At 37.9% G+C, this 27976-nt stretch overlaps 1 protein-coding gene across 4 annotated transcripts; it reads left to right on the plus strand.

Moving 5' to 3' along the window:
* Positions 1-26457, plus strand: si:zfos-464b6.2 (beta-1,4-galactosyltransferase galt-1). 4 transcript variants are annotated; one of them, XR_006403746.1, is made up of 11 exons: positions 1-168; positions 9849-10010; positions 12876-12931; positions 15507-15598; positions 16371-16587; positions 18778-18893; positions 19179-19290; positions 22131-22332; positions 23376-23705; positions 24589-25832; positions 25863-25873. XR_006403746.1 is itself a non-coding variant. In XM_044353586.1 (10 exons), the coding sequence occupies exons 2-10, from the start codon at positions 9901-9903 to the stop codon at positions 24728-24730; spliced, it is 1377 nt and encodes a 458-aa protein (XP_044209521.1). In that variant the 5' UTR covers positions 1-177; positions 9849-9900; the 3' UTR covers positions 24731-26457. The 4 variants fall into 4 exon arrangements, 3 of the variants coding, with proteins under 3 accessions (XP_044209521.1, XP_044209520.1, XP_044209522.1); XM_044353586.1 differs by having other exon boundaries at positions 1-177; positions 24589-26457; XM_044353585.1 differs by having other exon boundaries at positions 24589-26457.
* The last annotated feature ends 1519 nt before the right edge of the window (positions 26458-27976 follow it).

The raw sequence follows: 27976 nt of genomic DNA on the forward strand, positions 1-27976 counted from the left end.
TGCCCACAGTTGTTCACAGTGCAGACAGAGACACATCAGCTTTGTCTACAAAAGGCTACGTGCCTGCTTCCTGAAAGCCTCCTGCTTTTAGTGGGTAATTCAGCTTTTAACATCCAAAGTGGACTTTTCCAGACATGGGATTTTAACATGTTTGCCTGCATGAGGAAAGTAAGTTAAGTAAGTTCCTTTTTTCTGTGTTGTTATATGCTGTGATGTTATACTAACAGTTTATGTGGTAATGAATAAGATAAAAACAGACCACAGAGCTGAGCATGCTGACTATCAGTTACATAAACAAGGCTTTTCCCAGTGTAAACTCAATATTATATATGGCGTAGTATTACTGTAGGTTCTAACTTAATGTGTGTCTGCATGTGCTGCAAGGATATCAAACGCCCAACAACAAAAATGAACAAGGGATGTGACAATTACATTCTTAAAATCCCATCAGATGAAAACATGAAAGTCTGAAATATGGGTTGGACGCACCTCCGTATGTGTTCATTGTTTCACAAGTACAGAAATTGTGCACACTGAGATAAGGATGCAGAATAAGTCAGTTCTGTGTTAAGATAAGGGTAGAAAAGTTATTTTCATGTTTTATGTAGCTAATTAGTTCAGTTATACTATCTGTAAATGTAATTGCCCAACATGAAGGTATAAATGGTGTTTCAAAGCCTTCTCCATACTGCCAGAAATACAATTCTGTATTTTGTAATTTGGTGTATGATACTTGGAATATACTTAAAAACAGACTTGCTGCTCCCACAAAATAATCCTCTATAAAAAGTTTCAGAAAAAACAAAAATCTGACGTAGGGCAGTACCCCTAATATGCACAGGTGCATGAGATAAGATCAGGGAGTACAACCAGGCGTTACATTTTGTGTATTTGAATATTTCTGTTCCCTTATTACTTCTTTTTCCACCACAAGTCAGAGGGATGTTTATTTGAGTTACAGTTACTAATTACTAATTCAAATTAAGTGTTTATATTAAAAAATCACATAATACTTATTATTATTATTATTATTATTATTATTATTATATAGTTAAAAAATAATAAATAGTTCAAATTAGCTTCACCTCAACCAACCACACCAGTTATGTATAAAAAGAAAACTCTCTGGCCATTGTCTTCATTTATTCCGGATCCAGGAAGCAAAGTGTACATTTGAATGAAACATACAGAATGTTCTTCCAACCCCCTAATCTCGCTGCCTCAGGACTGTCTCGTCACATCAATATTCCATTGCAAGGACACTCTTATATTTTGGCTAGGCTTGAAGAAGTAGAATTGAAAACATGTTGTCATGAGCGTCATGAACAGATACTAAACTTCTCAGTGCACAACTTCAGCAGCTCAGTAAATTTCCATCACAGTTAGTAAATGTCTACTTCTATTTTTTTTCTAATTGTGTACGTCATGACAGCTCCTAAAAAGTGAAGCCAAAACATGTTGATTGCTCCCTGGTGGCTGGCTGCAGTATGGGTCATAAATCTCACCCCCTCTCCATGTTAGTGGATGGGACATGAACCAAACTAAAAAAAAATCAAAGTACATGTCCCAAATTTTCCAAAAGATGGTTTCTGTCATTTTAGGTAGTTCTTATCACGCTGATTATGTCCAAGTGCTCATTTTTCTGATAAGTTTGTTTTTAATGAGTTAGTTGACAGGACGGTTGAAGGGCCCAAAGTCATTTGGCCCAAAGGTGGGCCAGATCTGAATAATTTCTGTACTGGATCCGGCCCAAAACCTATGGAGGCTCTGGCCCGGATCATGAAAAATGGACCTGGGCTGGCGTCCTTTCGTATCTGGGCTGGCACCCAGTCAGCTCCAGATCAGATGAAGATCATTTTGTAGCTATTTGGTTCAAATATAGGCTGTATCTGAATTAGTTCTTGGCTAACCTTTATCTGTACCCACAAAGAAAACCTTGTACAAAAATATGGATTTCTCTGGCTATAAATTTCTAAAATTATAGATACATTTCCATACACTTTGACATACACAATATATTACGAAGGGAAAAAAATGGAATGCCTTATTTTGTCATGACACTGGTTGTTAATAAGACATCATTAATTACGATGAGTTACGGCAGGAGACATAGTCAACATTTTTGACAAAAGATGGTATGCATGGACAGCAGCTTGTGCTATGGGTCCTGGTGTTGGATATCCCAGTGGACGTATCCCATTTCTGTCTGAGAAGTCGAAGGTGTGACCTGCCCAACTGGAGGGTAAAGCTAATCCCACCTTAACCTGGGCTCCCCCCAAGACCACCTAGTCTATACAGGTCAACACACAGATAAGTGTAAAGACATTAAACAGAGACGTGGCTTCGAGTACAATCTACTGTCTCACACGGATCTGGGTAGTTCAAAAGCTGGGGTTGCCTGCACCTCGAACAGAAAGACCGAACTTCCTGTCTGCCAGCTGATCACCGGAGACTATAGCACTCTGCCACACACTTCTCTCTGTGTGTGTGTATTCAATGGGTATTTATAAAACGCTCAGATGGCAATTGAATGGGATCTGATTGCGCTGTTGGCGTTTCCCTTATGTGGAAAGCAACGTACTAACGAAAAAAAGGGAAGTGACATAAGTGGCCGTGAGCAGCTAGGTAAAAGTGACTATGCGGGGCTAGGCAGGTAAAAATGAGGTGAAGGCGAGACTAACCCTTCTACAAAGGGTTGCTGGGATATCTTCAACCACAGGACTCGTGGCAGGAGCTAATGCCCATGAATTGTTACAACTTTGGGAGGAAAGTCCACAACTAAGATTTATTTTCATTATCAATTAATCTGTTGATATACTTTTTTCCATTAACACTCCAAAGTTACTTGTTCTACTTGTGTTAGACCAGTCTTGATTTCGCTCTTAGATCAGTCTAATGTCAGTTAGACACTTTCTCAAAAATGAATACTTTTTAAGCCTAAAAAGTTAGCCACCCTACCCCAAGGCTAACTCAGAACTAAGACCCATGTCTCCATGGTGACAATCAGTGACACCTGCCCACTGTTTCTGTGGTAACAATCAGTGATAACCTCTGACCAGTGGCACCACATGACAAAAAACCAGGACATCATGGCTCATAGTTTGCTAACATTGTTGTGAGGTAAGCAATGAGGAAGAAAAGAGTGTGCAGTAAGAGAGCGCAGTAACCCGGAAGAGGGTCTGAGGTCTGCCACAGTACGAAGCCACAGCAGCTCAGCTCTGAGTGGTTTGACATAGTCAAGTTTGAGAAAGGTCTTAATTTACACAGAAATCCATGGCAAATTACTCCTACTTGAAATAGTCAAGAACAAGACGGCTTTGTGCAAATGATGAATTTAGACGTCTATCTTAAGTGTGACTATTAGTTTGCTCTATAGTCAAAGTCTATCATTGAGAAACCAACCCCAGATGGTGTTATGTGCAAATTAAAAAGAATGAGCTACGCAGGTTGTACCTCTACCAGCCATCTCAGTGTACTGATATCATGAACCTCATCACAGTTTTACATAACTTCATCTGTAAAATTTCAGCTCATTGCTGAGAACCATCAGCATCCGGACAAACAAATATTCCCCTACAGCTCCTGACAGACATGTGAGAGGAAACACTTGGTCATAAAAGGCTTAAACATGAAAGTCCATTCAAATTTCAAAATACTCACTTTTGCACACTAATCAACTCTACTTAAGCTCATTAAAATGACCCATTAAGATGAGATGTATAGTGTATGAATTATATAATGCATTAATGTCAATGGAGACCCATTCACTCCCACGTTTGTAACTCAGCACCTGTGTACAGTAAGAACTGAACTTCAAATTTCAAAGTTTGCTCAGTATTGCACCACAACTTTACTTAAGCTTATGAACACTGTGTAGCGGGAAAGTCCTTGAGGCAAGACGAGGTTATTTATTTAATTGGCGGTTACCTCTGTATGATCATTTGTGTGCACAGAGACAACAGTCTTAAAGTAAACAGTCCCGTTGTCCTGTTGGGTTGTCAACGTGGATGTTAAAATCATCGACAATAACTACACAGTCAAAGACAATACAGATTATAGACAGCAATTCATTAAAGTCATCAGAAAATATTGCACAGTATTTAGGTGACCTGTAAATATTTAGGAATATAGCTCAAGAGGAGGAATTCAGCTGAAGAGCCACATATTCAAAAGAAGCAAAATTTCAATAAGATATCTGCTTGCATTGGAGGGAATAATTAAACAAAATGGCAACTCCACCTCCTCTGTGGTTTAACCAAGGTTCAATTTAAAAAAAAACATCAAATCAAGATTGTGTTTGACAATAAAATCATTGATTAAGAATGTTTTTCCTGCCAAAGACCTGATGTTTAAAGATAGATTTAGTGTGTTAAAAGCATTATGACCAATTTTTTGTGACAGAATGTGTAGCTGACGAGGACTGGAAGCCAAATTTGACAAGTTTGTAGAAGTGAGTATTTCCTGTTTCTGAGGAATACATGGAGGAAGCACACTCATAATTGCCACACGTAGGTCACTGCTGTGAAACCAGTGGACATGAAGTTCAATTTTTGGCGAGTCTGTCCAGAGCAATTCAAAACAACGCCACAAACTGACTACAAGTATAGCAATGAGTGAACCTCTCCCTGAGCTAGTCACACTAACTAAATGAATAACCAAAGAAAATATGCTTTTGAATGGTAACACTTATTGCAGTGCATTACACCGTGAAGAAGCTTTTAATATTTGTCAGCCAGGACACTGAATTTTAGTCACAATTACACATATTTCTAACTTCTTACACAGTGACCAGACAATGAATTACAGTTAACTTTAGATGAAAATGTTAACCTCTTTAGATGGCTTTGATTAACTTATCCAATAAGACGCCCAAACGTTAACTATAGCCTGGATTTGAAAATGTACTGTAATGATAGGGAGGTCAAAGCAGGAAAAAAATACTTGCCCTACTAATCCGTAGCACTCTGGGGAGAGATTTGTCTGTTGTGAGGTAGCTGGCCCAGCTAAAAGGTATTAGCAAGCTTAATCATTTACACATTTCTGGATGGTTTTGCACATTTCTGGATCGCTTCCTGTCTGTTTGCAGAGAGCAATTTGCAAATATGCATAACTTACTCTGTAAATACTTATTTTAATATCACATAAAATTATATAGTTTTTGCAAATGTCAATAGTTGTACCACAAAAATACATGTAAAGTGATATGGAAACATTTGTGGGTTCATTTGTACATGTGAAATAGATGTTGAAGGAAGGGGGGTTGTCATATCTCAGCTGCAGTCGTGCAGTTTGACCTCAAAACCATATTTGCTCTGGCACTGTACATATCATCGACGAGTTCATCTTAACACTTTTCACACAGTGGACACAGACTTCCTGTGTGTGGTGTGCACACTTCCCTCTTCAGCACTTTGCCCGAGAAAGCTTCACATAGAAATACATAAAAACACACAGCAATGAAAGAATAAAAAGAAAGAAAGAGAAAGAAGTGCTAAACAAACAACATTAAAAAGCCAACCTGACTATAATTAAAAATAGGAAAACCCATAAAACAGGATAAAAATTGAGAGCAACCAGGGATGTTTCAATTATATTAATTAAGAACTTTGTTGGCATTACATCCAATGGACAAGAGCACACCTTCATGTCACATACTATATTAAACATTTCAGTAAGAGAAATCGGGATGAAGTGGCTCAGGGTGTCTTGTTATGGGGGATTCACATCAGTGAACGTCATACAAGGCATAACATTGACCCTGATAGACTCCACTTTCTCTGTGAATTAGGTTTTAAAAAAAGCATCACATTCAGCAAGAACATTTGGCGATTCTGGATTTACCAATTGATCAATAGTCTTGAACAAAAACCTGGGATAATGCAAGGTAGCGGAGTGTGTTTCCGGAGCATGAAAGGCAACACCCCGTACGGACTGTGCCGACCGTAAGCCGCAGTTCTGCAAATGTTGCTTTGTGTCTGCTGGATGTGTAAATAGATAAACACTTTATATCATACTGGGCGGGTTATCGAAATGGATGTATCAAATTTAAAACACCCATTTCGATAACCCTTTGAGAGCTCCACCAGTACTCATAGAATCTGCAGTTCCGGCATGTAATCAATGTTTAGTCTTGGTATTGCGATATTAGAAATATCTTTACTATCATGTGTGGTCCTCCACCTTCCACCATCACCTACATATCTGTAGTGATTATTCAGCAGTGTTGCACTCCTTGAAAGTAACCCAGGAGTGTTTGTATTGAAAGTACAGTTTTTACCACTCAGCTCACTGTTAACTAATTAATGCCTCAGATGCAATTTACAGAGAGAAACTGTGAAATTGAATGACAGAATTTACTTAAAGTCCCTGAAAACTTAGTTTCAAATATTATGTATTTGTCTATAACAATAAATATTTCTGACTTTATGAGCAACAATGAAAGTTTAGCCTTCAGGGAAGACATCCTAATAATTACTTATTAATTATTTACTCATTATTTTTACAGTCATGTCTTCATCAGGACTGTGTTCGAGTTCTTAAATCGATGTTGTAGTCAAGGCTTTGTTTAAAGCCAAAATATCCTGCCAGGTCCAAAATCAGTTGTTTTTTTTTTAGAGAAAGACTGTCAAGAAGTTGTGAAACACAATAAACAGATAAACAGCAGCACAGAAACCAGAACCGGAGCTTTTCTGACCTTTTCCAGAATTTTGTTTACATATTGTTAATTTAACTTTCAAATGTCACGCCATGGGTGGCGCACCACATCAGCTATGTCAACACTAGGCTTTGTTGCACCTGCAGGTAGTGCAACATCTTCTACTTTCCCGAATGTTCACACTAAAGGTACGTGTGGAGTTTCTAACTTCTGGTAGTAATACAGAGCAGTTTTTTAAATTAGTGGGTTCTGGTTTTGTGGATGCACATGAACTGTACACACTGATGACTTTCAAACTATTCCACTGATCTACAGCTGGCTGTAAGGTGCCAACAAAGGCAGAGAAGAAGACTGCAAGCTTTATGAGAAAGGAAATACATTCGTTAGACCTCAAGAATACGAAAGCCACAGAACTATCAGCTGTCACAGCTGTTTAGTGTGATTTTATAAATGATATATCGATGGCTGAAGAGCAAAACCTCCTATCTGAAAAATGCACTTTTTTGAGAAAACTAAAAAAAAGTTGTTTTCTTGCAGAATGCTATTTGTTAAGGATACCCAATACATAATTCACTGTTTTTGGACTATATTATTATATTATGTGTTAACAATACTGACTAGATATTAATGCCTTGCAAAGTGCAGATAGGAGCTCTTGTACTTGGTGCAAGTTGGAAGAGGCTCTACAAAACAATGCTCTAAATTAAGTTAATAATTAAATTTAAATTAAAAATAAAATTAAGTTTGTTTTCAGGTAAAAAGATGTAGTAAATGTAATAGTTACTACATTGTTGTATACTAGGGTCAGAACTCCTTAAGTGGGAAATTCCTTAAATTCAGTGTATTTGCTTCCTTTTTCACTAGAAATGAAAGTGATTGTGTAACACACTCGTGCTGCAGCCTCTCTACACATCCAGGGACTCTGCGTTGTGTTTTTGTTTTGTTGTGTGACTTTTCTGTCACGACGTAGGGCGGGATTATCTTGCAGACTGACTGAATATGAGCAGCCTTCCTTGTTCTCATCATCGAAAGTGAAATTCGCCAATCAGAAAATTCTGCAGAGAGGAGGTTTTGCGCTTTGGCCATCGATATATTAAATAATTCTGCAATAATTTTAGTGTCCTATGAATTATTTAAATGTAGTGAACATACCATGTAAAGTGATTGAATCAATCAATAAATATTGCTTTATTGTGCCACTATGTGCTTATAAATCAGGAGAAGTATGATGAAGTGCGGTCGCTTGCTATCAAAAACAATGATGTATTTTTAGACTAATTAATTATTTCAGTATTATTTTAAATCAAATTGTTCATTTAGTTCACCATTAGGCTATATTTGATATAAAACGCATGCTCGTGTTAATGGCCTCACATGCCACAGCGGGGACACATGCCATAGGTTGCCGACCCCAGCCATAGCCTATAGCCTATCTATTGATATATGAGAAATCTACCAAAACGAGCTTTATATATACTATATATGGCAATGTTTGCATTGTGTATGTGAAATTGACTTAATGAGCTAACACTAGGCTTGGCGTAATAGATAGCCTGACTAGATAACATTCGGTAGCTAAGGTGATTTAGATTCACACAAATTGATAACATGACATAAGCTATTTTAACAGCACAACTAGCAGGGAGCAAAACATTCAGATTATTTGATGTTTTGGATAATGCACATACATATGTAAATACTGCGTGTAAGATACTGAGTGTGGAAGAGAAGACAGTCAGCGTTAATGAGTAACAATGCTTTATATATTTTTATTTACTACTCTCTGCTAACATTGATGCAGTATGGTAACTGGAGGAATACAGAGAGCAACTCAGAACAAAAATACATTACACTATGTTTTTAACATTTCTTTGATATAGCTACTATTTAAACAACTAAACATGAATTGCCACACCAAACAAGTCACAGTCATGTTCTGACCTCTCTATATGGCTCATGAAAACAACCGTGGGCATGTTTAATATCTTCTTTCAAGGTTTTTAATGCGAGTAAAAAAAAAAAAAATGTTATTCCCTGTTCTGACAGTGGAGCTGCCCTGAGAGCGGAGCCACAGAGGAGACCTGCAGCCAGACTCCTCCCGAGTCAGAGCAGCAAACATTACTTTCAGCAAATCTTTAAACCTCATTTAGAGATGTTAATGCCAGACAATTGCTTCTCTCTCTGATTATTAGTGTAGTGACTTGATTTCGACAAAAACAAAACCTAAGCCACAGTGAGGGGCTGTTACCGGGACATGTAATTGACGCATCGTCATGCGGCGGCTCCATGTACTAAATCAAACATCCTCGGACTTGCGCTTCAGATGTGTTTATTTATCACCGTGCATCGCTACGTCCATCTTTATATACAGTCTGTGGTGGGGGCATGAAATTGTTTCTGTCCATTGACTTTGTGAACAACGAGGTTAGAGCAAATAACTGATCTTACAGTGTATGTGACCAGTAGTTCACATTCCATCTCCTACCAACAGCCAGCTTTGGTTTCTTTTTATCATGAGAGTAATCTTTCCTGTTAGGTGACAGCTGGAGCACTTCCAATTGGATCAAAACATCAGTTCAAAAAATAAACATCAGATGTATGAAACTGAGGAGATAACTCCCAATGTGTGTTTCAGTAAGAAACAAACAGCGCGCATGAAGTTGTTAAGTGCGTCGCTGTTGAGAACTGATACAAATCTGCAGCTTAAATGAATGCACTTTGGGATTCTGGGTTAATTGGGGATTTTTTGGGATGAATTCCTCAACTATGTTTTGTTTTGCAATGACAAAGTGATATAAATTTACTATAGCTGTCATTTGCACCTCTGATTTGTTGGTGTCCATCATGCCTGCCTGCAGTTTCTCAGAAAGTTGGTGGCCGTAACATAAACCTGATTGTCAAATTATCCAGAAGAGATTAAAAGAAAAAAATTGATGTGATTTTACGGTGACTTGCTTAACTCTACCTCTATTCAGTGAGTCACACCCAGATTATGTTTGAACAATTTATAATTTACATGCATAAGTGAACAACTATGCTCACACCTCTATTTTGTTTTTAACTAACCTGTTTTATGTCTACATTAACAAATAGTGTCTTATCTTACCTCTTACATCAGCTTCCTGATCAACTTGGAGCTGAGACATCTGAGTTGAAGAGTAGGAGTTACTCACTTGATTCTCTGCTTATGCAGGTTTCCTGGGAGAAGAATCCGAGCAGCAGCATCGAGGCATTATATAAATGTGATGGATCACAATCTGATGCGGAAGCTGAAGCAAAAGGTCCGACATTTGACATTTTGCGTGACTCTCATTTTCATCTCTCTCATCCTGATGCTCGTTCTTTGGACTGACAGGTGGGTGAAATTTACTGGTCTAATCTGCTGCGAGGCGACAATGAATCAAATATCCAGAGTTTCATTTGACCAACTCCAATTGTTGGATTGTATGTGGCTCAGATATAGAGTATCGGGTCTATATAGGATAGGATATATAGTACTTTTTAGTCCCTATAAAAACAGTTGACAGCACAAGGAGGAAACATCGGTGTGAGTTCAATGTAACAACTACAGTAATTTCTCTGTCCCGTTCATTTTATTCAGTCTGCTCTGCATATTTGACCGTCTGTAAGCCATGCCATATATTGAAAATACACACATCACAAAGTTTAAATTTTGTAATCCACACAAATAAACTTCAAATTCAGTATGAAAAACCAGGCTTCATGTGCAGTAAACAGTCTACAGTCTTTATAAGTCATATTCCTGCCACGCAACACCCAAATCGTTTTTGTAACAACAACAATAACAAAATCCTATTATGATTATTCTTCTGGGGTGGACCCCCGCCCCAGGTATGCTGGCCAGGTGGGACACTGGCACCTTCCATTTTCATTATTATTATTCTTAATGTCTTTATGTTCTGACACCGTCCAAGTGCCTCATCTTATGTTACTATGTCTTTTTTGTTATGTTATATGCCACCAATAAAAACAAATTGATAATAATTAAAGCTGCAAGCAGCGTTGAACGGGGCGTGGTGCAGTCCAGGGGTTTCTGTCACGGGCATGTAGATGTCTCCAGACCTGGGCTGACAGGTCTGACTTTACAAACATGTAAAGTTTGGTGCGACCGAAGCATGTGCAGTAAAGTTATAGCAAGGATGTGAGGATGTGTGAGGACGACAGTTTTCTGCAGGGTGACACAATGTGTACTGTCAGGTGTGTAGAGACAATAAGTAACTGCAGCTGGACACAGAAAAATACTCATATATTTGAATATATTTGAATATATATATATTTGAATGGAGAGTGTGAGCGAACCCACCCTTTTTTGAACAGTTACTGCTTCCACATAGTTTTAGATACAAACTTTATTGACCTGGGCTGACAGGTCTGACTTTATCCACCCCCCCCCCCTTTCTTCCCTCCTTCTCCCTCTCAGTTGGAGAGCAATTGGCGTATGGGGAATTAATGTGTTGAAACTTAAAGTCAACTGTCTGACTTGAAGATGAAAAATCAGCATTTTGTGTTTCTTAATAATTGAAACAATTGTACTGCTGTGTTTACAACAACTGCTGATGTCAACAACTGTTTCACAGCTTAAGATTAATTTAGTTCTTGTGTAGTTTTAGTACCTGTATTAAGGGATCTGCCAAATATGTTATAGCAGGTTTCAGTTTTGAGTTTGGATGATATTTACGAGAACAGTAATTAACCTATAGGCAGTTGTAAGTTTCTTAACTAGTTTTTCTGCGTCCTTTGAATTTTGTTCTTTCTTTTTTATGAGTTTGTTTTACCTGAAACCTGTGCTGCTTCTTTACTTTACTGGAAATATAAAAAGACTTCCTTTTAATGATGTGACAGGGCATTTGCGTGGTGTTGTGGACCAACAACATACCATGGCAATGTGTACCCATCAATCTAACCGAACTGTCACACTACATTAACATGACTGTAATCCAAATGGATTAATTATAATTAATTATAAGCTAATGTGAAAACGCCCCACTATGGGCTTTTGCTGGTTATGTACTTTGTGGCTTTTTGTCTGACAGATTATTATTTGATGAAATATATTTAGGTTCTGATTCATGTCTCAGTAATGAGGGTTTGTTTCTTGTAACAACCACATGGGTTGTGGTTTGATTAGCACTTTACAGTGTCTGGGCTCATGACCAAAACTGTGTGTATGCACAAAGCCAGAAATATGCAGACATATTCTTTTCATTAGATACATAAAGTCGTGCATATGCAATGAATCACAGTCATTGTGAGAATAGGCACATGTGCACAAGCCTTATTTTCACTCTCACACTCAACATAAACCAAACAGCTAAAGACGTACACTTTCACTGATTGTGGTGCAATATTGATCTGCTGTAACCCGATTTCTCCCCCACCCCCTTTGCTTACAAACATAAGTATGTAAAAAAAAAAAAAAATCAGTAAATTACGTAAATAGAAACAAACTTATATACAGCTCCTACATCATCCATATCATTAATACAACACATATTCCTGTAAACCATCATCGGCAGTGACGTCTCATTATCATTATGAAATGGCAGAAATGTAATCAATGATCAGTTTGTAGCGCTCATATCAAAATAGACTTTACAAGGTGTTTTCACAGGATAAAGTGATGAATGATAAAAATGGATCAAATAACAGTAATTAATCAACAGTTTATAAGTTTATAAATACACCTTGGATTGGTATTTTACAGATCGCAGTGTGTAAACATATATATCACGCAATCAGTGCAGCTGGACATCAACCTAAACACACAATGTTTTATTATATGTCAACAGAGACTTTAGGAAATGCAGATGAGGAGTGTGCAAATGTAAGGTAGAATGTTACATTTGACTGAGGAGTTTTTTGTCACAGTATTTGATTGTTACAGTATGTTGCAGTGTTTATGTGTTACAATAGCTTTTTGTTACAGTATTTACTCAAAACTGGGCCTTTTTGTCTCAAGAAGAAGTTTGTAATTGCCCACCAGATCAACACATTTGACGCCATTTTTAACACCATTTGTGCTTTCCAAATCAACTCCTCTAGTTAAGATTTGATTAGGTTTAGTTTAAGTTAGGGGAATGATTGTTCTCATGCTGTCGTTTTTCTTGAGAGGACAGTTTCTTAGAAGTGCTCTTTCTAAAAATGCACCTGAACATTTTTTCATTCGGTCATGTGATCTCACCCAAATCATTTATTACAGGAAGAATGAGGTCACGGCGCCAAGACCACTGCCAGCAAAATGTGCAAGAAAATATGGTAATTGTTTTCCTTTTTCCTGTTACTCACAATCATTCTTGGTTCACAGAAATGTTTCTGTTGCTATGATGTTTCTGATGTTGAAAAAAATGAGATAACATTTATTACATAGAACTCACCCTTTGGAAGTTGATGTAAGTGGAAAAAGGAGGGTAAATTAATCAAAACATTGGATTTCTCCTCCAGTACACTGTATATTAAAGACCCTGTCTCCTAGAAATGATGTTTATGTACTACAAATTTGATACAGCAGATACATTTAGAAAAATAATGCCACCTGAAATGTTTTTAAGGAGTAACTTGACATCAAGTCTGTTTGCACAGCCAGCATCACTGACAGGTGTGTTAAGGTGAGGTCAGAAATGGGCCCTGTTGCACCACACCCAACAGTGATGCCATGGTGTCCTAGAGTTCACTTCTGCATCTCCGCCCCCATCTTTTGCCCACGGAAGCAGCGCCAGACTGTGAAGCCAATTTGAAATAGCAGCCAAAACATGTTATTACAACATCCAGGTTCATCATGTGATTCACACGGGCTGAGCAGCAACTACCACGACTTGAATCCAAAGCCAGTGTGGAAGTACCTTAAAGTATAATGCCACCAGCGGTTGCTAGGTGCTGGTACCGACCATAAGCTGCACCTCACTACCTACATCTTTATATAAAGTCTATGATGCTGGCCTAAAAAGCACTTTCTCATACACAATCACAGGAAAGGAGCAATTGTTCTCAATTGTATTCAATTGTTTTCTCCACAGTATCCACTGATGCAATACAACAGTCACTCATTGCAATTAAGCATGGTTAAACATTTTTAATGCTATGTCTACAAACTCACAAAACAGAAAGAGAAGTCTAGTCATGGTTTAATAATTTAAAAAGGATCTTGGCACTTGACACAGGATATTACTGTACTTCTTTACTTTGTCTGCAAAAAGAAAACCCACATTCTTTCCCTGAACTTGAACAAAGAGCTTTTATTGTCCAAACTTCACCACACATGCAAACATGTGTATCAAAGCCCTGATCTTTGACAGCCATGAAATAAATGAATGTAATTCTACACTTGTTGTCATTGACCATAACCCGGGCAGCAAATATATTCCCCTTTAAAAACATATGACAAAACAAGTTATTAGTATTAAAACATCATTTCTAGGAGACATGGTGGATTAATCTGTATGAGAAATTCATAATATTGCTGCATTGCTGAAATTATGTGACTAAATTTCTACAGTTTCAGCTCACTTTCATCTTCTTCCTTTTTTGCTTAATTTATGTTTGTTCACTTGTTTCTTCTTGTTACTTTGTCTTAAGACAAGTCAAGAACCCAAATGAACATTTAACATGTTTTTCTTGCTGTAATCATTCCTCCTGTTCATACTGACCATTAGAAGATCCCTTCCTAATGCACTTACAATGGAAGTGATGGGGGACAAAATCCACAGTCCTCCTTCTGTGCAAAACTGTATTTAAAAGTTTATCTGAAGCTAATATGAAGCTTCAGCGTCCAAATGAGTCAAATCAAGTAGATATCTTTCAACGTTAGTCTTTTTAGTGCCAAAGTTCCTCTTTTTGTTACCATGCTTCCACCACAGCTCAATCAGAAAACACTGTCCGAGGAAACACAAAAAGGGAACTTGATGCTAGAAAGACTGTAAATGTGTCAGATATCCACTTGATATGACTAAGACTGCTGACGCCTTATATAAGCTTCACATCAACTTTTATATGCAATTTTTGCACAGAATGTGCAAAAACACACTGTGGATTTTGGCCTCCATCACTTACATTGAAAGCAGATTTGAAGGGGTTGTTTTCACAGCCAATAAGAACAGGGGGAATGATTACAGTGTGGAAAAACCTCTTTCACTGTTCATATGGACACCTGACTGTAGTTTTTTTGTAGTTTAGTTTTCATTGTTTTCTCCATCATTTCTGTCAGTTATGATAACATTTTTTCTCACCAACTTAATTGCTTAGATCTGGGAACGACATCACTACAAATCCGTCCCACAGATTAAGAAAAACAAGCAGCCAGACAATTAGGCAGAATGCAGACAAACCAACAGTTTATCCGGATTATCTAAACCACTTTGTTTGTGGGTAAAACTTTAAAGTGACAGTACCTGGTGAAACAGGAAAACTGTGAGTACACAACTACAGGAAGGTCAGAGTCAAAAAAAATCAGTTGTTGCAGGAAGTCGGTTTGAAAGCTTTGGGTGACACTATCACAAATTCACTTGGCTCTTGCAAACAAGTTTGGTTTTGTTTCTCAACTTTTTGACAAATTGCAAAATGTTTCTTGACCTGTCTGTATTCTTTTTTAGAAATATCACTATGTTCCCAGATCTCTGCAGTTATTATTACTGATAGGAATGATGGTCAAAACCATGAAAATGTGATCTGGATGGTACAAAAATGACCCTTTAACTGTGTGATCACTCCAGCTGAATTTTTCTTTTGCTCTCTGCTGTTGCTGTAGTGTGGGTGCAGAGTAATATACAGCTTAGTGTGTTTTGTGAAAAGAAAACAATCAGGCACTAAATGAGTTTAACATATATCACTCCTGCAGTTCCTCGGGAACAAAAGGTGCCCTTTGTGGAGGTCAGCGGGACAAAGACGCTGCTGTTATCGGCTTATATGGAGCACCGCAGAAGAAAACAGGTCAGTGAAGCGAGCGGAAGTTAAAGCCCCTTTACACTGTGTGATTTTGTCCTATCTGAGACAAAAGTTGACAATCCTGAGAGAAACATGGTGAAGTCTTTGGTTGTCAATGCAGAACGGTAGATTCATCCACCGATGATCGATTTGGAGCTTTGGAGACCAAAGACAGACTGAGTCTCATAAAATGTGACATGCCATGCTCAAGCTGTAAAGACTGATAATTACACCTTGAGGTGGACGGGCAGTCCACGCCTTTACTTGAAGAGTTTACCAACTTTTATGTAAACAGTGTCACGGCTCTTGTCAATCAGATGTAATTGAGCAACAATGATTAGACAAATCATTGTTGTCGCACAGTCTAAAGGCGCCTTTAGAGAGCAGGTTTCACCACCTGTGGCAATCAGTGGGTGCGACATAATACAAATAAATGTCCACAAGGGTTAAAGTAAGGTCAAGATTTCAAAAGGAACTGTCTGACAATAGGTCTATTGAAAAAATATCTCTGGAATATAATTCCTTTGTGCACCCAAATAATCAGGCTGCCAAATCTAACACAACTGGTGGTCAATTGTTATTTTAAAACATATTTATCTTATCAGTCTGTCAATCACTCAAATTACTTTATTGAAATACAATAGAAAAGATTCACATTACTTTACAGATGAACATTAGAAAAAAATGTAAAATGATTTTAAAAAAAACAAAGTAGAAAAATCTAATTAATAGAAATAATTAAATAAACATACTTATGCTTGTCCTCTCCTTGTGCCAGGTCCGCGTCATTGCAGTAGTGCTGAGGAACGAGACACCAGCCTATCGCTGCCAATTTTGTTGCAACGACAAACTGCACACCTCTGAAGGCGTCAGCGAAATCCACAGTGACCACTTTGGCTTCGCGTACGGGACAGCGGACATCATGTGTCCTCTCCCCTCGCACTGTGAGACGCCCTCTCATGTTGCTGTGTCCAGTGTTGCAACCAACTATGAAGGTCCTGAAGGCTTCTGTTTTATTGCATTATAACTTGTGTCGTATTATCTAAAGATTGAACTTAACAATCAATCAATTTGTTTTCTCAGTCAGTTTCTGCCCTTTTTTACAATATTGCCTCACAGTACTTATTATAGAGTGTAGTCAGACAGTAAATGGACAGTTGGATTTGACAAAATGACTGTGGTTAAAGTGCTAACTCTCATCTTTTGTGTAAGGAAATGTGTTCTAAAATGATATTGCAGTTATTTTTCACAACAGGATAGAACTTTTTTCACACATTGTCTAAGCTTCAATGCATTGGTTAGGAATTTGCCTTGGCAGTGTTATGTACTGTGTATGATTTATTTTATCTTTATTACAACTTTCACACTGAGCCAAGCAGGAACACCCTGATTACACACAGTCATACCTAGAAGCAGCCAAGCACAACCACAGTCTGACCTGCTGAGCGTTGAACAGGCCTTGAACGAGGGCGTCTCATTCACAACAGATTTGAAATGTCTCCTCCTTCACTGAAAAACCAATTCTCAATGTATGTGAACTGGAAACTTAAATTGTCAACAATCACATTTGTGTAGGTACTACAGACTGTATATAAAGGACGTAGCGAGCTATGCGTATGGTCGGCGCCATCTTTTCCATTTGGAGCCAGATAAGGAGTTCAGAGTGTTGCCTTTCACGCCCTAGAAACACACCCCACTATCTCAGACCCAAGCTACTGCTAGCTTACCAGGAACACCAAGCGCTGCACACTTAGGCTAATGTTAGCTACTTTAGCTAAGAGAGCAGGAGAGCAGCAGGTGAGCCAACTGTCAATCACAGCTGTCAATCAATGCCCACACAGCAGACATCAAAGCAACTATAAGTCATCAAATTTTATTAAAGGAGTAATAATTTCCAAAAAAACATTGGAAAAAACGATTGTATTTCTAGAGAGAAGTTGAGGCTTTTATGAATGGGAGTCAGTTGGAGCATCTAGCAGCCGTCGTTGGGACTTTAAAGCTTCTTCAACCTCAAACCGTGGTAGTTGCTGGAGCACGATTGGTTTCCAAACTAGTGGTGATGTCACAGATCATGCCCATCTGTACACAAAGGAGACCATAGACAGGCTGAGTCTCACACAATGTCACATGCCATAAATGTACACAATCATTGTTGTCGCACAGTCTAAAGGCCCCTTTAGAGAGCAGGTTTAACCACCTGTGGCATTCAGTGGGTGTGACATAACACAAATAAATTAAAAGTTAAAGTAATGTCAAGATTTCAAAAGGAACTGTCTGATAATAGGTCTTTATTGAAAAAATATCTCTGAAATATAATTTCTTTTGTGCACACAAATAATCAGGCTGCCAAATCTAACACAACTGGCGGTCAATTGTTATTTTAAAACATATTTATCTTATCAGTCTATCAATCACTCAAGCAACTATAAGTCAAAAATCTTATTATCTTATCTTCAAATCTTATTAAAGGAGCAATAAAAAAAAAAAACGATTGTATTTCTAGAGAGAAGTTGAGGCTTTTATGAATGGGAGTCAGTTGGAGCATCTAGCAGCCGTCTTTGGGAGTTTAAAGCTTCTTCAACCTCAAACCGTGGTAGTTGCTGGAGCACGATTGGTTTCTAAACTAGTGGTGATGTCACAGATCATGCCCATCTGTACACACCTTAAACTGAGATTTAAGGTGAGCACAGAGAAACTTTCCTTTTTCAGTAGATGAACGTGAAAACAAACTCATTCATACATCATTCTGCACAGAGAAGAGAACAACATCCAACTGACAGAAGAAGAAGAAAGACACATTTCTTTACATTTCTTCTTTGTGGTAAAATTTTGTCCAAAGAAGTACACAAGTCAGGACAGACACCAAATAATATATGCTGATTTTAGTTTGATTTTTAATTACATTGCAGCTGTTAGTGTTGTTCAAACTTTTGATCCACCTTATGTTCATCTGGTGCAACAGGCAAAACCTTTTTTACACATAGTCATCCAGTTTTATTAGACAGCAAGTCATCGGACAAGTTTTGGGTATGTTTCAATGAGTGTGCCGTCTTTTACCCAGCAGGGTATTTGATATCTTCCCTGTTGATGACTCCATTGAAGTGTTTTCAAATGTCTCCTCTATTTGAATGTGCTGTACATTAAAAGGGAAAATATATCTGTGGTTCTCTTCTGTGGCCTTTTAGATTTACGTCACAACCTGTTTTTGGAGGTGAAGAACCAGAAAGTGGAAAGTGTCTCCTTAACTTACAACTTCACCACCTGCATTTCCACCATGTTTAATTTCACCAACGTTCTGCAGGTAACGTCACATACCACTGGTTGTACAGTTTTCTTTTTAAACTTTTCTTGCTTTGTTAAAAGACACCTAGAAGATAAAAAACTTATTTCTCAAGTATCCTGACCAACACAGGCAGAAGAACAAAACAGGACATATATATAGTTACAGTCCACAGAGTACTTCCTCTGATGCTTCTTTCTATTATTTGCCTTAAATAATGGAGGAACCCAGAATTTATGTTGACATTTTAGCAGGCTAGTTATATGTCTCTGGAGCGTGTCAACTAAATCCTGTGTTGTATTGTAGATGGTCCAGAGTTTGGAAATGATGCGGTTACTGGGGGTGGACAGAGTTGTCGTCTATAAGAGCAGCTGCAGCCCTGAAACACAGCGCGTACTGGACTACTACACAAAAAAAGGTGGAGTATGTTGTCTTTTTGTGATTGTGTTGTCTCTCCTCACTGCACAGCACTGGCAACTGCAGAAGAAGTATTTTATCCATTCATCAGTTTTCCATTTTTGTCCTCTCAGCATTATTGTGTTAACAGCGTGTGCAAAGCAACCGAGTGACCTTTTCCCTGCATTGTCTTTCTGCTCCCAGGAGGACTTGAAGGATGTCTGTGATTTAACTGTCTGAGAGTGAAATGTCATAATAGAATTTTCTCTGAGGCACAATTGAAGTTCAGAGTTGTCGTACGAGTTTTCACAAGTGGAAAAACGCTTCACATTTTGACTTAGAATTATAATGAATGAGTTTGGAGTTTAAATATGATACTGATATTAGCCAAAATAAAACATACACCTAAAAACAAACCATATCAGCATCATTATGGCTGCTAATTTGCTGAGAAGTTTTTAAGATGTGTTGATGTTTATGTCAGTACAGCTGCCTCAGGCTGTTTCTGCAGTTCTCTGTGCAACATCTGACAGTATAACATCACCAACTGTAGGCTGTAATATTCTCTCACATGATCTCTTCTCATAAAGATGTTTTTTAGCATGATGAATTCATGTTTCCTAATTGTTTCGGTTCCTCTAATAGAACTGCTGACACTGATAAACGCTGATGCTGATTTCTGACAGTGGCAGCATTTTTAATCTTTAGGAACATTTTGGTGAATAAAACAAACAGAGCTGAAAATGTAGTCTTGTATGGACATTTGAAGGGTGTTGATTAGGCTAAAGATCCAATCACAAGCACACGCACACTTCCTCATGAACAGGTGACATTCATCAGACTGAAAGCACTGATTTACAACAAGTTTGGACAGTTAAGAAAGTAGGATAAGAATATGAAAATGCTCTTGCATGAGGCCCACTGATCTCAACAAAACTACTCAATACCCAGAAATCCCCTGACCTTAAACAGGATTTATATTTGTGTGCTAAGTGAGTTCATTGTAACTTGTTTGCTAAAAATAGCTGCCTGCTGCTGCTAAAAAAAAAACAGAGGAAGCCCCCTGAAAGTAATGCATTTTTTCACTTATTTCTAACCTTTGTTTTTTTCTTGTAAATAACTGGATGACTATACTTATTCAGGACTCCAAAATGTATTAAAATTAAAGCTGCAAGCAGCATTGAATGGGCCCTCACGCCTCCGCACACGTCAAGCCGCAGCGCAGTCAAAGGTCTTCTGTCACGGGCATGCAGATGTCTTCAGACCCGGACTGTTTTCGGGAATGTTGTCATGTAAACGTGTTCATGCCGGGAGTCTTATCAAACATGTAAAGTTTGGTGCAGACTGGAGCATGTACAATAAAGTTATAGCAACTTCCTCTGTCATGGCGAAGCATCAAATCTCAACGGTGTGTGGATGAGAATTTTCTGCAGGGTGGGACATGTCTGTCTTGCTCACACCTGTGGCATCAAAATTATGCAAGTTTTGGGCCCATTCACTTGAATTTCAATTAGTAAACTGAAAACTCTTGATGAGTTTGTGTGTAAAAGAAATGAACTTCCTAATTTTCATCAAGTCTTTTTTTAGAAAAGTAAAGACTTTTAACCCACATGACCTGGTCAAAGTTTGATTGACATGTGTACTGTCAGGTGTGTAGAGACAATAAGTACCTGCAGCTGGACACAGAAAAATACTCATATATTTGAATGGAGTTGGCGAGGAGAATGTCACTCTTCTTGTGAAATCTCCTCATAAATCTCATGACGTTGTCCAAATCTTACACTAAAAATCAGATTTTAGTAGGAATTTTCATCGCAAATCCATTGATATGGGTTTGAAAGTGATCAGACTTATAGTTTAGACGTCAGAAGCTTCAGTTTGGCACAAAGTCCATGCCCATAGATTTCCTCCCCATTGGTTTACATTGTAAGGTGTGATGTGGCACTACAACTTTCGGGGCTTATAAAATCTAAACCGTTCAAGTTATTACAAAGTCTTTAACAACTTTTGTTCAGCACAGTGTCATTAGTCATGTAGTAAAGTTTGAAGCCGATACCATTAACGCCCTCGGAGGAGAGCGTTTGCTGGGGAAAGTCATACTTTCATGTGTGTATTGTGGACTTCCTGTTTTTGAACCAAAACTTTCTTAGTTTTGGTTCAATCTCTTTACGACATTGGTGAGTTTTTGAACATATTTAGGGAGTCAAATTTAGGTCTGAAGTGGCGAGATAATAAAGAAAGAAAGAAAGAAAGAAAGAAAGAAACACAACAGGTACAAGAGAGTCTTTGTCCCTTTGGGGCCCTAATAAGAAAAGAAAAACCACTGATTGGATGAACTGGTCACAAAGGTAAAAAAGGAGATAACTGAGATAAAAGCAACAAGTCCTAAAAATTCAACAAAATACATACATGCAGATTGACTTGAATTAGCATTTTCTGATCTGGACAAAACTTGCCTGTCCCTCCCAAAACTGTAACAAATCACACAAATATTTATATTATTATGTGACAACACTGTGATTAATGTTTTGATACGTTTTGGCACAAAAACAGCTCGGTTAGGGTGAGTGAAAGAGCATGGTTTGGGTTAAAATAAGTAGTTAGTTAAAGGTGGTTTAAAGAAATCCATGTTGACTGTCAGGAGGAAACGCGAAACAAAGTCTGTTGTTTTCTTGATTCATCCACCCGACTTCCTCCTTCTCAGAATTTGTTACTTCAAGAAGACTTTGTCATTTGATCGTAAGATCATTGTGTCATTGTGTCTAAATGAATGTCTGTCTGTTTCTTGGGAAGGCAATCTTGCTGAAAGAGGTCAAAAGGCTTTGTATGACGTGCTTCCTAATCCTTCCACTGGTTCCTCAGGTTTAATAGAAGTGATTCCTTGGACGATAGCCAGATATCTGAAGCCATCTCAAGGCTGGCTGCCTTCACACGGTCCAGGTGACCTCCACTACTACGGCCAGATCGCTGCTCTCACTGACTGTCTCTACAGATACATGTACCAAACCAGATATGTGGCCCTGCAGGATATAGATGAGCTCATACTGCCTCAGTCTGTCAACAGGTAGACACATGAAACCGTTGATAAATTGTTCTGTTTTGAGAGTTCACTGACAACATGAAACACAATCTCAGGCTACGTTCATATCACAGGCCTAACTCCAGTTTTTTAGTCACATCTGATCTTTTTGTGTTGACGGTTCACTTTCATGTTTGTAAGTGATAAGAATCACAACAATAACATCATTTGTCAAATCATAAATATGGATGACATGGCTGTGATAGCAATGTGGTTACAATAAGTTTCTTCCAGTTTGGCTTGAATAGAAGTTTCTCCATAAATTTGAAACTACCTCGTCTCTCCATTTTGACCCCCCTGTCACTGATGCTGCTCTCTTCCATGCTTATTTTCACCGGGCACACCGAATGATGACGAGGAGGCGATGTGTGCAAAGAAGAGAGACACACAGCCAGAGAACAGACATGAATCAGATCGAGGACCACATATGCAAGTGGCCTAGATCTGATATGAAAGAAAAAAAAGCACTTCAGCATGTCATGTGAACGTAGCGTTAGATCACACACTCCTGCAAAGTGCTTGTAAGAATTTGTAAGCATTTATAAAGCATCACTTTAGGTCACCTTTACAGAAGAATAAAAAAGTTTATATGAATAAGTATTAATTCATGTACTAATGCAATACACACACTGGCATTAGGAATATGTTGTATATCAGTGTTAATGTAATTCTGTAATTATAACTTTATTTCACTTTTCTCTAACCCAGTTCCAAAGTGCTCTAACTAAAGGCATCAGAGACAGCAACATATCAAACAACATATTGAATTAAAAATAACAATCACCGTTTTTAGAAAATACAGAAGTAGCAGTTCTGTGCGTAACATAGTGAGCAGAAAATGTAACAAACACTACCTTTGTTGTATAAAATACTTTTTTGTGAATTACACATGTACATTTCATTATATTACCCATTAAATACAGCATATCTTTAATTGTCTACTTATAAATGCATGTTTATAGATGTTTTGTATGTGCTTCTGAGCATCTAGTGTTTTAAAAAGTGTTTTGTTTTTTTTCTATCACCAGCTGGTTTGAGCTGCTGCCGCTGCTGGAGGAGAAATACGGCGTCGACAAGTGTTATATGTTTGAGAATAACGTGTTCCCCAACTCCGTCGCGCTGCCTCTTCCAGCCTCCGAAAATCTGCCCTCAGAGAGCCTCAACTGGCACAAAGTGCCCGGGGTGAACATCCTGGAACACCTTCACCACGAACCCATCATAGCACAGACTCAATACTACAACTTCAAGATCATCGTTAACCCCCGAGCCGTCTACCGTCCCACCGTCCACGGACTGCTGGACTCAGAGAAAGGCTGCTCCTGGATTGACAGGAATATCGCTCGGATGCAACACACAAGGTAGACTGTCGGTTGTGTACTTCTAATGAAATCTTATGTGTGCAACTAACGATCGTTTTCATTATTGATTAATCTACTTGTTGTTTTCTCAATTAATAGATGAATCGTTTTGTTATTAAAATGTCAGCAAATGACAAAAAAAAAAGAGTCCAAGATGACGTCAAACACATTCAATTTACTATCACAGAAGAGTAAGAAAAGCAGTAAATATTAACATTTGTGAAGCTGCAACCTGTACGTTTTTGCTATTTTTCTCTTCTTCCTGGGGTCCACACAACAACAACAACAACAACAACAATAAAAGAAACAAGCGATTTAAAATCACATCGATCAATAAAACAAGAAAAAGCAAAACAACAGACATTCGACTAAAAACAAAAGGCAAAAACAGAGATCATAAAATAATAAATAATACAAAATATCCAACATCATAAAGGTATAAAAATAACAGAGAAATAAAGTATGATATGTCCCCTTTAAGGAGCAAAGCCAATCAACCTTCCCAGGAAGTATTTCAGTAAAAAAAACATCCAACTGGGCCTAAAATTCTGCCGTGTGCACCACTAACGGTGAGCTGAAGGTGAAAATTACAGTTTGTAAAACATCCAGCACTTGAAATTAGTTCACTTATAGATTCAGGATGCGTTTTGGATGATGTCACTAACTATAGTGCATGTAACAACAGGAAAGGCAGCAGGTGCTGATGGGTACAGTGATACTGAGAGCTTTTCACCCTTCCGAACCATCAGAAAAGTTCAAATAATTATAATCCTTAAAGATTATTATTTCTCTCAGATGCAGAAGTGCACAGTTGTAGAAACATGAACCTCTTCCGCTCATGTTGTGTATAACTGATGTGTTTATCTGTTTCCTATCTGTGCAGACCTGCCGTACAACAGAAGCTGAAACCGGAACAGCTGATTTTTGACAACAGACTGCTGAGCTACAGCGCTCGCCTCACGTCGGCGGTCAACACTGTTCTCACAGAGACCGAGTTTCTACGAAACCAAGACGAGTCAAGTTGATATTATCTGTAGCCCGGATATACAACCGGATATCACTGATCACACATTTGCCTCAGGCAGGGGGAGGGGGGGGTTAACAATCTGCACAACAGCACAACATCCTCTGTTCTCAGACCCTCAACTTGAATTAGGAAAAACTCCCTAAAAAGACTTTAATGGGGAAAAAATGGAGGAAACCTGAGGAAGAGCAAGATTATTTATTATATGTTTGTGTGTAAATGAGTGTTTGGCTACTGTACTTCAGTATATTATATATAAATATATACATTAATATATATTTTTATATCCCCCCCCAAAAGAAAATTCAATTACCTCATTGAACATGATTGAAATAAAACCAAATGAAGGCAAACTATAAAATTTTGACCCAAACCGAACAACAAACTGATTTCCTGCCTCAAATTTCTGACATTTAAGATTCATTAGTGTTAGTGTTGTCATTAGTTTAAGTCAAATTTGTTCCAGTCAGAGGCTTTGTCATGGTTTGTAACTGCACCTTCTTTAATAATTTGACTATATTTATATTCATATGCTAACTGGTGTTCTTGGGTTTGGGATATGTTTGATGGGTTGTAAGCAACACTCATATGTAAATGATACCGTGTGTATTGTTATGATGTTTAGTATCCTTGGTACGTGGTTAAGATGAATTACATGGTGTGTGTGTGTGTGTGTGTGTGTGTGTGTGTGTGTGTGTTTTAGAGTTATTTTAAGGTTTTTTAAGGTTATGCAAGTAGTGGTTATGGTTAACATTAGCACATTAGCTCCAGGAAATGAATGTAAGTCAATATGCTCGGGTTAGGGTTAGAAAACTGAATTGAAATAAAGTCACTTTAGCCGATAATATTGCTGCACATCTACTGAAACAGGAGTTTGAATGCAGTACTTTTACTTGTAATGGAGTTTTTTTTTACATCTTAGTTTTGCTACTTTTGCTTGTTGATACTTAACAAGTGAAGGATCTGAGTTTTATGTCCACTCACGCAGAGCAAGTGACACGTTTACTGCTGTCTTCCGTAGATAAAGGCAGATGTACTGTGTGTATGTGTGTGTAAAGTGCGCATTGCAAAGACGCCTAAACCTCAGAAGAATGAACGTGTGTGTGATGCGCACTGAGATTGATCAACGGAAGTTTAACAATGCTAAGAAAAAGTTGTTTCTTTTCAACTCAGGGAGAGAAATCATTCCTCAGGGATTTATACTTGAACCCTTTTTCAACAGCCTGATCTGTGTGTGTGTGTGTGTTGACAACATATCGCTCGTTGACTGTGCTGAACTTGTGATCTCTTGGTTTCATGTTGGAGGGGTGCACTTTTAAAAACAGCTCAGGACACATTTTGTTCAGACTTGCTTATCACTTCATTTGTTTTGTTTATTTCCTGTTTTTGCCTTGTGTTTTTAGCGGAATGTCTGTTGCATTGTTTTTGTTTGTTTTTATTGCAATGCATCAGTATATCTGGAAGAAAGCTAGTTTCATGGCATTATGGTGGAATCAGTTTATGACAAGTCTTCTGTGGTCATACGACACCGTTTTTTTTTTTTAAATTGCACATTTCTACTGCATAAGTGACTTAGTTTTAATAAATCATCCTATTTATAGCAGTGAAATTCCTCTTTAAGACACATAATACATCTGGGCTGCAAAACTCTGCAAAACTTTATTTCCAATAACTGCCACGGTGTTCAAGTACCTGTAACCACTAACACACCTCACATCCAAGTTTATTTTCTTTCTAAATGCTACACGCTATCATGCATACGTTGCTGATATCAAGCAGGTGTAATGTTCACCATCTAAGTTGTTAGCATACTAACATTTGCTAATTAGCTCTAAACACACACACAGTACAGCTGAGGCTGATGGGAATGTGATGAGTTTTGCAGGTAAACAGTAGATTAAGTTGTCGCTGTAATTTAAATGAATTAAGTTAATGTGTAATGTCATTGTCTGCTGTAAATGAGTTTCAAACTGTCATCTTTTAAATAAATTAATTTAAAATGTATTTTGTACGCCTTTGTGAACAAGCTCCTTGTCATGTGAGCAAACAGGACTTTGTTTTCATGCAGCATGTTTAGAGGAAACATGACGCTCATGCAACACTTTCAATGTCTCTTTCACATCCACACATGCTGTGCTCATTAACTTTGTGTTTTGCTAATGGTAATAATGCTACTCTTGTGGTTTCAGATCGTGATCTGAAAGTAGTAAATTGTCATTCTCAACACAACAAAACTGGATTTTGTTGGGTCAGTTCACCCAAATCACAAAAATATATTAGTATTTTGTAATAGTTTTTGTAATTTGCACCGAGCTTTTGAGACATCTGCCCACCAAACGTTTTTATCAACACTTCACATTTACATGAATTATTTGGTCATGAACCAAAATATTGGACAAGTACAAATTTTGACCTGATGAGAGCGTCGGATGAAAAGTCCAGAGATCACCAAAGTGATTACAGTTCACCCTGAGGATGATCATCAGTGTCTGGACCGGATTTCATCATGTTGAGTTTTTTCAGTCTGGACCAAAGTGGTACATCCAAACAACAATACCGCTAGTATGGCTAAAAAGTCAGAATCATGCACCTTAAAGCACCTGAAAACTTTGTTAAGTATTTGTGCATAACGTGACAACTTTGATGAGCAACAATCAAATGAGAGCTGGAAGAAAATTCTTAAGTCATAATTATATTTAAATCAAAATAAAAGCATAAAATGCATTTAAGTTATAAAGTAACTACAAGTAAAATTCATATTATATTTAACTGATGTAGGTGGTGGTGGTGATGATGGTGTAGTTCCTGAATGTGACCACAGGAGGGCAGTAAACACTTGTAATTTAAAGCACAGTGTTGAAGAGAGGGAGTCCACAACCTATGCAGAGGGACAAGCAGAGCAAGGTACTTCCTGATATGATCATGATCACAAACACTCTAGAAAGCCTGCTCCATCTTACAGGACCCCACCCAGACCGTGAATGTTTGCCCTCTGCAGCTGGGACCAACCGCAGGAAGGCAACATTCATATATGAGACTGCTCATAAGAGCAACTCTTATATTAATTTTATATCTGCCACATAGTCACTGTCTTGTCTTTTACTATGCCTGCCTCAGGAATTGCCCTTTTTCGATAAATAAAGTTTTTTTAATTGAATTGATATTGACACTGATGTAATAATTTCAAAACTGAAGTATTTTAAATTATAATGCTATTGTAAAAGCATTATAGCACTACACAACACTA

The sequence above is a fragment of the Thunnus albacares genome, chromosome 6, assembly GCF_914725855.1.
Source record: "Thunnus albacares chromosome 6, fThuAlb1.1, whole genome shotgun sequence".
In the NCBI taxonomy this organism is placed as follows: Eukaryota; Metazoa; Chordata; class Actinopteri; order Scombriformes; family Scombridae; genus Thunnus; species Thunnus albacares.

What these genes read in the sequence shown, in the direction of transcription:
- si:zfos-464b6.2 (XM_044353586.1), top strand. Translation starts at nt 9,901, where the DNA reads ATGGATCACAATCTGATGCGGAAGCTGAAGCAAAAGGTCCGACATTTG. An exon ending in AAAATGTGCAAGAAAATATG is followed by an intron (nt 12,932 to 15,506) that starts GTAATTGTTTTC and finishes TCACTCCTGCAG; the next exon opens with TTCCTCGGGAACAAAAGGTG. An exon ending in GCTCGGATGCAACACACAAG is followed by an intron (nt 23,706 to 24,588) that starts GTAGACTGTCGG and finishes CTATCTGTGCAG; the next exon opens with ACCTGCCGTACAACAGAAGC.